Raw genomic sequence first — 10,646 nt, 5'->3', positions numbered from 1 at the left:
GTCCAAGGAACTACAACGTTCCCTGTCGCCACACAGATGCATAACTGCCAATTCAAGTTCAGATTTCTTTCATTGATTATTTTCTATAGTGCTCGTTTTCAGTTGAATCAGCTCCCTAACCTGCTTTATCCCTGAGCTGCATAAACCACCACTGCTTGACAAAGGGTGGGAAAAGAAACGCTGTTGTGGCATGACACCTGAGGACACTCTTTGATGACAACAACTCTAACCATATGCACATTTCATTGACCTTGGCAACCCTTTTATTACATTCTGTACCAGACAAGCCCAACTTACACCTGCTCCACTAATGGGAACAGAATTAACCCTTCATACCAAAATCAGCATGAGGATGTGTGATGCAGCTACAAATGGGGGAAAAAATCCTTGCTAGCATTTAACCCAAAAACAACTTGTCTCTGTTTCAGAGAGGTAAAGCAGCCAAATAAGCCTTATAAGGGTTCTCCTTCTTTATAGTGAGATTAGTTTGCTCTTCTTTGTGCTTGGGCGGCAAGAGAGTAAGACAAACCCAACAATGTTTAGAGAACAGATTGCTAAAGCAGTTGGATGCTTGACTAAATTCTCAGTACCTCATCTTCTCCGACACACTGCACAAGAGTTTGTTGCTGAGGAAGTCATTCTCTTACATGCAGTAGAAAACAGAGACCTCCGTTCTCCCTCCTGCCTTCAAATAAGAGGCAAATCCACATGGTATCATGAAAACAGGAAAGAATAAGCAGAAATGACAGTATTTGTCCACAGGGAGAAACTCCCTCCCAAATTTAAACAGCTTTTAGCTCCTTGTGAGAGCAGTCTGAAAGAATAAGCTTCACCTAGATGGCTGTGGTCTCCTTCAATGGAGTTAGTTACTCTGGAGTTAGTAGTTACTCCACCAAGTGTTCCTCCTTTTAAAATAATTTCTTGATTAGTTACAAGCTGTATGAGGCAAGTTTTAGTTACACTGCAGGACCATGTTATGCGTGTCACTGGCAGACCGCCACTGTCACTGCACACAAGAGATGAAAGATTCTTACTTGCAGCTTACCTTCTCCATCGAGAAGCAAAGAAGGCTGCAAAGGCAAAGTGGCAAAGGAACCCAACAATGCCCTTTCCACAACTTGCAGCAGAGTGATGCAACTGCCAGCTAGCACCTAACTCTGATTCCATCATGACAGGAAAGGAGGAAGAGAAAGCATAGAAATACTTGCCTGCCTTGGAACACTTTGAATGACACAGAAACAACAACAAAAACAAAACAAACAAACAAAAAATCATAGTTAAAAGAGTAGAATTTGGAACCAAACCCACTAAATCACACTGGATGTTTTCAAAACATAGCACGCTAAAGAAAAGCAAGTGGTACAAAGCAAGCAAAGTCTTAAAATACACTTAGACAGCTACGCTATTGCTACCAGGGCATTACAGAAGGAAATGTTTTGGATTTAATAAAGCCAGTATTAACAGCTATGTAAGATGATAAATTCTGTAGTTTCACAAAGCCAAGTCCTCCACGGGACTCAATGGCCACTTTAAGCCTATCATTTATCAGCAATGTAATAACCCTCTACAAATCACTGTGGTATTGCATAAATGCACACGTGCAGTGCACAACCCTTGGCTTGTGCAGCTTGCGACCCTTGGACACGTGGCAGGGCACCAGCAGCCTTCCCTCACCTGGGAGGACGCCCTTCCTCCGTGCCACTTATTACTCAGTTTTACAGTGGGAAACACATGGATTTGGCTCTGCTGCAAGGGAAAGCACATTCCTATAGCCTGTTTATTGCCACACAGCATAAGGGACGCTCCCCTTCCTTGCTCTCCGTATTTGAGGTGGTGAATGTTTCCCATCTATACACCAGCTCTCTCACACTCCTCAGTGCACCAAGGACTTTTCTGTTTGCCTGTGTTTAAAAGGATCTAGTTATAACTGAGGCTCAGATAAGTCACTGATATTAGCGCAATTTACAACTTGGTGAAACTTAACAGGATAGCAAAATTTGAAAGAATCCATTTAAAAGTTACCACCAAAACCGTACCAGCTTTTTCAGATTAAAAATTAATGTGACTCCATGTTCCTCAGTGGTCACGTATACTGTGGATAGAAGAGAATTTAAGATACTTTAAAAACACAAGGCAACTGAAGTTTGGTATCTTGTTACTTCTTCACGGTTCCAAACCATTTGCTTTAAGCTATCTGTTCCCCATACTCACCTCTTTTCAGGAAAGTTTTCCTCTAATTAAGTGCAGCATTAGATGATCTTTCCTAACACACATACTTGCTACAGCTACAGAACTCTAGTTCACTGTTTCTTGAAACCAGGTAATGTAAACTGAAGCTACTCAGCCTACTGAAGAGTACTTAAGTGCAGAAAAGAAAACACTCCATTCAAATGTGTTATAAAAAGTTGTATTTATATATCTTTTAAAAGACATTATACAAAAAAACAAAATTTTGTTAAATAAATCCATTTAAGATCACGTATTGGCAATCACCTAGTAACAGTTGGCCCACGTGTATAATCTCAACTCATACATTTAATTTACCTCAGTGCTAGCAGAAAACAAGCTCGGCTTGCCAGCTCAATAGGATAACCTAACCAGGCTTCTATCATGTTAGTACTACTACATGAAAGCTTGGAAAACAATATAAAACTAGATTATACTATGGATAATAAGCAGTCACACTGCTGGACCGACAATGAGAAGGTGAAATGGGGAGAAGGAAAGGAGGATCTATGCTTTCAAATAACGTTCAGTGGAAACGGGTACACAGGGCAAGATCCTATATGAACAATCCACTCAACTGCTTAATATGTCACAATTAAAGTCAAACAGAACAGAATTTCTCTGTTAAATATACTAGCAAGAGTGTGCTATATTCTGGAGATGTTCTGCATCTTAACACCTTCAAAATTGAAGGAAGATGGCTTCAAACACAGCTCGTTTTAAGGCCAGCAGCACTTTCACAGAGCATTGGAAATGTCAAGATTTCTTTTCAGTCTAGTAGGAAGATCCACCTGCCTACAGAGTAAGTGGTTACCAGTTCTGAAATTAGGACTTCACTGGGAATCAAGAAGCAAAGCTGTTTCTTCAGACTCTTGCACAAAATAACTTTGCCACTTACATCCTCTAAGAAGTACTAATGAAGGTTCACTTCTCTCCCAGCTCAGTAGGTTGATTTGGTTGTTCCGTTTGAGTTTGAGGAATAAGAACCGGATTTCTTGGGATATCTACCCGATGAGAGAGACACTTGCATCCTCCTTGTTGCTCGCACACTTCGGCAAAGAAGAGCGTTTTTAAAGTTATCTCTGAAGTCTTTTGAAATATAGTAATAGATAAATGGATCGATACAGCTGTTCAGTGTAGAGAGGCACAGCGCAGTTATGTATGACAGATACAAATAGCTCTGGCCATTGGTTTTCAGGAGCGAGTAGTGAACAACAAGCAGCACATTGCTAGGTGTAAAACAGATGAGATACATGGACAGGACAGTAATAATAAGCTTGATTGCTCTTTTTCGTTTCTTTCCAGTGTTTATGTCTGAAATGGAAGCATTCAGAGTCTTTATCATTAATATGTAAGCTACAGCAGTGAGGATAGCTGGGAATAAGAAGAGTCCAATTGCAAGTGAGAGGAAGTAATTGAACAGGTCACGAGCCAGAACATTTTCAGGCAATACATCATGGCAGGTGGTGATGTTCAGCTGTGAAATATAAGTAGTCTGATTAACAAGATATAATGGAATGGTGCCCAATGCAATTATGATCCAGATAGCAAGGGAGATGCCCAATGCAATTTCAGATTTCTTTCTTGAATGCACTATGGGGTTTACCACAACCCAATACCGTTGCACACTGAGGCACGTCATAAAAAGGATGGAGCAGTACATATTTCCATAGAAAAATGCAACAAGGACTTTGCAAAGACCTTCTCCATATAGCCAATTATTGCCATTTACGTGATATGCAATCTTCAGTGGGAACCAGACAACAAAAAGAAGGTCTGCCAGGGCCAGATTGGCCATATAAATCACAGCAGGATGTTTCTTCTTTGTCCTGAAGAAAAAGACCCAGAGTGCCAAGGCATTGCTCGGCAAACCGACGACAAAGACAATGATATAGACTATGGGAAGAAAAACCGTAGTCAGCTTTCCTGTAAGGACTTTTGCTACAAAGTCATCCACTTCGTATGTCTTTTCAGAGCCATTACTTATATTTGGAACTACGTGGCCAATGAAACTTCTTCCTTTTGATTTGCCGGTTACATTTCTCTCTATAAAAACAAACAAACAAACAAGTTATTGAAGTAGACACCATTTTCCTCTCTACCTCCCCCTCCAAACAGACAGTCTACCTCCCCCTCCAAATAGACAGTATAATCTGTCTATTCCAAGGAATTCCAATTCCAAAAAATTAAAGACAATTTTTCCTGCTCTCATTTTAGTTGACTAACCAAAAGACAACTATATTCCTAGCTAAGGAAGATGGTTGCATCAGCAACCAAAATGCTCTTCTGCCTCAAACAACCGATATAAAAATACCACATTGACCATGGCTGTCCGATGCTCCTTCCACCTGGACCTGGTTAAAGTAGAAGTTGTTCCAAGTACCCTGGGGCACCATTATCAGACTCAGATTATCCAAGTCCTGGGATTCATATATTGTGAGCCAGTGGCAAAATTTTAAGTACAGCCAGAAGTGCCCTCAGTTAAGACAAGGCCTCCAAACCAACCACTATGCAGTAAAAATCAGGCTCACTTGAATTTGAACTGTCAGAGTGCAACGCAGAAGGCATTTGAACAACGGACCTGTAAAGAATGTTATATTTTACCTGAATTTAAATGTGAACTAACTTTATGCATGAAGATACAATGGGGCTAATCATCTGTGATCTCTTTCAGTTCAGATGTAGTTGGGTAATCTCTGCAGTTTTGGTTCAAGCCATCAGACTGGCAGCTAGGATTGTTCTGGACACCAGCAAGCTCTCAGTTTTGCTCTGCCTCTGAACGCCCCAGGAGCCCGTAAGGGTAGGTCAGGCAGCCTGTGACTCCCAAATGTTCTGTCCTGTGAAGAGCCTTGGGATGACTCACTCCAGAAACCCCCATGACATCTTCTATGCCCAACAGCACTCTCATGAGAACAAGTTTAACAGCACAAAAAGATACTCTCTGTGAACTGGCTCTGTCCCATAAATCATAGAACCACCAATCAAAACTGAAGCAACCCAGAGTGTGACTGTCTATGGGAAAAGTATTTTATCTCAGTTTCTGTCAAGATTTGTGGATGATTTTAGCCATAAAGCCCAGGAATACAGTCTTCTTGAGCAAACAGATTTGTGTACAAAGCATGAAAAGTACTGGAAGATGGCTCCTTTGTTACTCAGAAGGAAAAAATGCTTAACCTTTAAAGTGCAGGATCCCCACAAATAAAATATGCAAATTATCCAAAAGTATGCACGTTTCCCATACAGCTTTTAGAAAACCCTGTAACTTTAGATAAGTGTTACTTTTGAGTTATTCCTGCAAAGTATAATGTATAAGCCTAGGGCTCTGTCTAGGCTGTGCGATCTTCTAAAGAGGTGTAAAACACGGCACAGGTCTGCATTCCCTAGAGTTAAATGTTTCGAATTAAGTTACCCAGCTCATTTAACAAGGGTCTGCTAAATTCCAGGCAGAGGCAAGCTTCACTAGAAAAAAAAGGTACTGCCAATATAGTTACACAGACAAAACTTCGTAGTAGACTAAATGAAATCTAGGTTTAAGTTAATTGTGCCAACAACACAGCAGTTCTAATGAAAATATATTTGAATGAAGAACAAGAACAGTCTTTTTGGCGTGTATGACACGTAGTTTATCAAGGCAGATTATACAAGTTCTGCTCTCAAAGCCTCAAGCAACATGCCAGCTATAGCACTAAAGATTACAAATTTATTTGTGTATTTCAGGAATGCCAAGTTCTTCAGTCAGACTGTAAATAGTAAGAGTCATAAAAACCATCTGGAATATCATTGCTTATATAAGTGTCAGATGTAGAAGATTAATACCTAAGCAATGTATCCTTCCTAATGCTTTTAGTTTTGCTGGGAAAAAAAATCCAGAGTTACTTGAAAGCATAGCCATTATTGTAAGCTGATAGCTGTTCTCAGAGTACAGCAGTATAGTGTACAGAGCTATGTCAAGCAGCTGTCCATCAATAACTAATTAGTTTTAATCAAATTCCAGTCATACTATTCATATTCCCAGTTCCAAACACCGAACCTTTCATGGCAAACCAGCACAGTAAATTCCCAGCCTTGCTTTTACTAATGTTTTGTGAGCAAGTGTGAAGCAGTGCTTTCAAAGAGATGTTCACAGGCTAGGTTGGAAAAGCAAACAAACACGGTCACCAAGAAAACCAGAGTGTCACAGCAACATGAAAGAACAAGAAATCTATTAAATAACATGGTGCAACATCACTTGTGACCTACTCTTGCCAAGAGTGACAGAACAGAAGCAAAGTTGGGTTTTTTTTTTTTTTTCCTTAAAGTTACATGTAGTCAAGCTGAATGGACACTCTTGATTTAAGACATCAAGTTTTGACTTAATGCTGATTTTAAGTAGGAAATGCTACATTTCCATCCTCAAAACTTCTGACTGCGGGATACTGGGCACCACCGCCTCCAGTATCCAGTTTCTCTTGGCAGCAGCACTCTCAGAGGAGCCAATCCTTTGTTAGGTATGTGCATTTTCGGTGTCCTTTCCCTGCTCCTTCTGTTCTTTGCCTTTTCCATAACAATTGAGAAGAGCTCCTTTCCAAGCACGGTTTCACCCTGACTCACATGCCGAGAATGCAATTGACTTGCTAATCTGCCCACAGGAAAAGCGTCCTTGGCATCAAGAGGACAGACATACTGTACTCCTAAACAACACAAATCCTATTTGTTCAGAAGATAGGACTTACCACATACCAAACTACGGCTTATAACTATCCTGCAGGCACAAAAGTGCCAAAAGCAGCGAGTACCCAAACTAACTAGTTTAGATTGAAGGAGGTTAAGATCCCCTGGTTCTTGGATCCACAGCACAGACTCCCTATAACCCATAAGCCTGTTGAAAGCTTGACCTCGGTCAGGTCAGCCGCTGAGCTCCCATGCCCATCTCCAAGGGCAGTGGAAAGGCTTTCCTGACACGCACAACTGTGCCAGTTCAGCTACAGGTGCTTCGGGCAAGTTTGACTTAAACCAAACAAGATGCTAGATAGCCCTTTTTTTGTTGACATTTTAAGCCTGTTTCTTATCAATTTAGCTTTTAAATCTTTGAATCAAAACATATTACTCAATAAAGCAAGAAAAGCGCATCTACTCTTGGTGTGTACTCACTCACAGGTGATGACCATATATAGAATTTTTTATAAAAAAAGCTACCATAAGCTCAGCTCCATTATTTACACAGCCTTTCCCCATACATTTTTTTTTATGTAAATAAGCGCTAATGTACAGGAGGAACAAATATAGGAGGACACGGTGCAAAGAGCATATGTGCAGACGGCAACGAGTTTTACTGTAAGAGGGAGTGCGGCAGGACCCTTCAGGCAGTTAAATATGAATAGCTGTCTTCTCTTAAAAGCACTTATGCACATTACGCAATAATAAAAACTGGCAGCGATAAGCAGCAGGTTTAGGAGGACACCCTAACTTTGGGAAGTTGGAAATAACGTCGAGGAGAGATGACTTCGGCGCAGTTAATTAACTTGGGGATCACCTCGAGGCCGCCGCTCCCGCCACCTCCCCAGGCGGACAGGGGCACGGAGCCAAAGGCTCGGGGCGAGCTGCACCGGGCAGCAGATAACGCTGAGCTCTCCCGCTCGCGACTTGTTCGGGGTTTTTAATTTGTTTTTTTCCCTTTCCTTCGGCACCGAGCCCGAGGGGGCCCGGTCCTGGCCCGGCTCGCGCAGACCCGGCTCCCACCCCGCGGCCGGCCCCGACTCTCACCTGCGGCCACGGCGGCTCCCAGCAGCGCGCTCAGCAGCAGCAGCCACCGCAGCGGCGGCGGGCACGGCCCGCGGCATCCGGCCATGCTCCCGCTGTCCCCGCCGCGCTCGCAGCTCTGCCCCGCGCCCGACCAGTTTCGCCTGATACCTGAGCAAGGAGTGGGCGGAGGGCGCGGCCTCCGCTACGGGCCCGGCGCCAGGCGGGGCCGGCCCTGCGCTCGTCCCCCGCCGCCCTGGGGGCGAGCGGGGCTGCGGGGCGCGCTTAAAATGGTGGTGGCGTTGGGAGGAGGGCGCGTACGGCCCCACGGGGGTCGCGAAATGGCGGGGGGGAGCCACGCCCCAGGGGCGCCTCGGCCGCTGCGAAATGGCGGGGGCGCCGGCCGAGGGGGGAGCACCGGGGTTCTGTGCCTGCTGGGAGCCTGGTGGCGCACCTGGGTTTTAATATAATTAATAATAATAATAATATTATAATAATATTACTTTGATCCCACATAGTTTGACCCCATGTCCCCTCAGACTCTTCTGTGGAGCTGGAAGCTGGTGTGTTCTGGGCCACACTTTTCCAGTTCATCTGCTGCATGGAAAAAAATACATATACATTATATATATATATTATATACACACAAAGTGAAGTAATAGGTCATATTTAAAATATGACACTGTTTGCAGTATGACCTCATACTGTGAATAATGCCTGAGATTTCAAGAGGAAAAAAATACATTAGAAAGTCACTTCTATTATGTCCCATTAATGCTATTCATTATCCTGATCCTTCAATACCAAGAAAAACCCTAATTATGCATATAAATAAATTATCAGATCAGCATCAAGTAAAGTCAACAAAAGTGTTGTTTGAATGGTTGTGTAGTCAGAGGATATCATGGTATATGTAGAATTTCTTACTGAATTTAGCAGACTACTCCTAGGACACACAAATTGGTTCAGAAAAGGGCTGGAAGGATATTTCTTTAGGCAGGTGTGTTCCCGATGCCTCAAGGTGTTACCTTGCGCCTACCTAGCTTTGTACTGTCTTCACCATGTTGTCCTATGTAAGACAGGCAGTATTGGACGCTTGTTTAACCCTGAATGCATTTACATTGTTGTCTTGGTGGCACAACGTTAATAATGGGATATTTTCACTTGTCAGCCTCCCTTAAGCGCAGTGCACACACCAGCCTCTTGTACCCTTTAATCTGTGCAAACACCAATTCCAAGAACAATAAAATCCAGCACAGTTCAGTACCAGCAGTGCGCTCAGTTTGCGCAAACAAGTGGGAGTTTTTAAAAAGGTTTTAGGTATTTAAAATCCAGCGTACAAGTTAGCACATTAACAAGTTGCCTCCCTGCCACGCGTCTGCCCTGTCCGTGCCGCTCTCTGGCGCTCACTTGCAGTGAGGCTCTGCTACCAGCCACTTCACACACACTCAGCCTCCTGCTCCTGATCCCCTGTCCAGGGAGTCCTCGTCTTCCCATCTAGCTCTTATCTAATCTCCAGTTCAGACAGACATGTACATATATGCAGTGTTTTCCCTCTTGGATCTTCAGTCCTGGAAAGTGTTCAGTCTTCCTTCTTATATCCCGACCAGTGCTCCCCCGCGGTCTGCCACTGCCCAGTCCTGATTTTCACTGCTTATGTTCTCCAGATTTATTCCATGCAGTCTGGCTTATGGTCCCCTTTTCATTCAAAGCAAGCAGCCTTGAGCTCCTTCCCCATTTTGCCTGCGCCCAGCAAGGATGGGAAGGGAGGGAAACAAAGGAAAGGGACTCCTTTCTGCCACTCAACCAGATCTGCCCTGGCCTGTCCCAAAACAGGTCCAGGTCCCGCAGCTGGGTGCAGGAGTAGGCAGCACTGCAGACCCATCTTTACACAAGGCAGCCTTGAACTTAGTCTCCAGTAACTAAGGAAGCTATGGGAACTATGAGTTAACAGAAGTTTATAACTTGGCAAGATTTCCATAAGGAATCGGAAACTCATAACTGACATAAAAATCATCTCCCTTCAGAATTTCCAATGCAATTAAAAAGCAGTTAAAGTAGGAACTTCCAAGAGCAGGGAGGGTTAGGCAGCTTTAATACCAGACAGTTTTATCAGTCCGCCTTAGAACAAACTAGTGGTCTTTTAGCATTCACACACAGTAACTCCCGGTGCTCCATCTGAGCTTGACTAACAACCATGGAAAGGCTGCCAGTTAGTTAATGTGTATCTTTTTTTTTTTTTTTTTTTTTTTTTTTTCTGAACAGCTACTTTTGTCGTGTTTATTTACTTTCAGCTAGGAGTCAATGTTCCAAGCCGACATTTTCGGCAGGCGTAACATTTGTTAGGAAGGTTCCCGTTTTGAGGTCTGCACATTAGGACTCCCTCAGGACTTAACAGTGTTTGAGAGAAGGTAGATGTGGCCTTAGACCTATTCAAATAAATGGGATGTTGTACAGGGCAGCATCAAGCCTTTATTATTCATACTTATCCTTATTGAGGACAACTCATTTGTTAAGCCTATTTGCAGTCTTGGTGTGCCATTTTATCATTGCGAAAGGAAAAATTAGGAATTACTAAATAAACACAGACTAAATAAGCACAGACTATTAGTTCTAATTCACAATAATTTATAATAAAAAAAGTAGAATAGCTGTAGTAAACTGCCGCAAAAGGAGTAAGTGGGTGACTGTAGATGGTTGCT

At 42.9% G+C, this 10,646-nt stretch overlaps 1 protein-coding gene across 1 annotated transcript; it reads right to left on the bottom strand.

Moving 5' to 3' along the window:
* Positions 1–2,654: 2,654 nt before the first annotated feature.
* On the bottom strand, positions 2,655–8,053 carry F2RL1 (F2R like trypsin receptor 1). The gene is made up of 2 exons (XM_026035388.1): positions 7,969–8,053; positions 2,655–4,272 (listed from the first exon to the last, which is right to left on the bottom strand). The coding sequence occupies exons 1-2, from the start codon at positions 8,051–8,053 to the stop codon at positions 3,167–3,169; spliced, it is 1,191 nt and encodes a 396-aa protein (XP_025891173.1). The 3' UTR covers positions 2,655–3,166.
* Between the last annotated feature and the right edge of the window lie 2,593 nt (positions 8,054–10,646).

Source organism: Nothoprocta perdicaria, unplaced genomic scaffold (genome assembly GCF_003342845.1).
Source record: "Nothoprocta perdicaria isolate Ctin4 unplaced genomic scaffold, notPer1 scaffold_1, whole genome shotgun sequence".
Taxonomy (NCBI): Eukaryota; Metazoa; Chordata; class Aves; order Tinamiformes; family Tinamidae; genus Nothoprocta; species Nothoprocta perdicaria.
Note: the sequence above shows the minus strand (reverse complement) of the source record. Positions and strands in the feature narration are given on the sequence as shown.

Bases quoted from the DNA above. Each gene is read 5' to 3' on its own strand.
- F2RL1 (XM_026035388.1), bottom strand. From the start codon at position 8,053: ATGGCCGGATGCCGCGGGCCGTGCCCGCCGCCGCTGCGGTGGCTGCTG. The intron at 4,273-7,968 runs GTGAGAGTCGGG...TTGTTTTTATAG, and splicing joins GGGAGCCGCCGTGGCCGCAG to AGAGAAATGTAACCGGCAAA.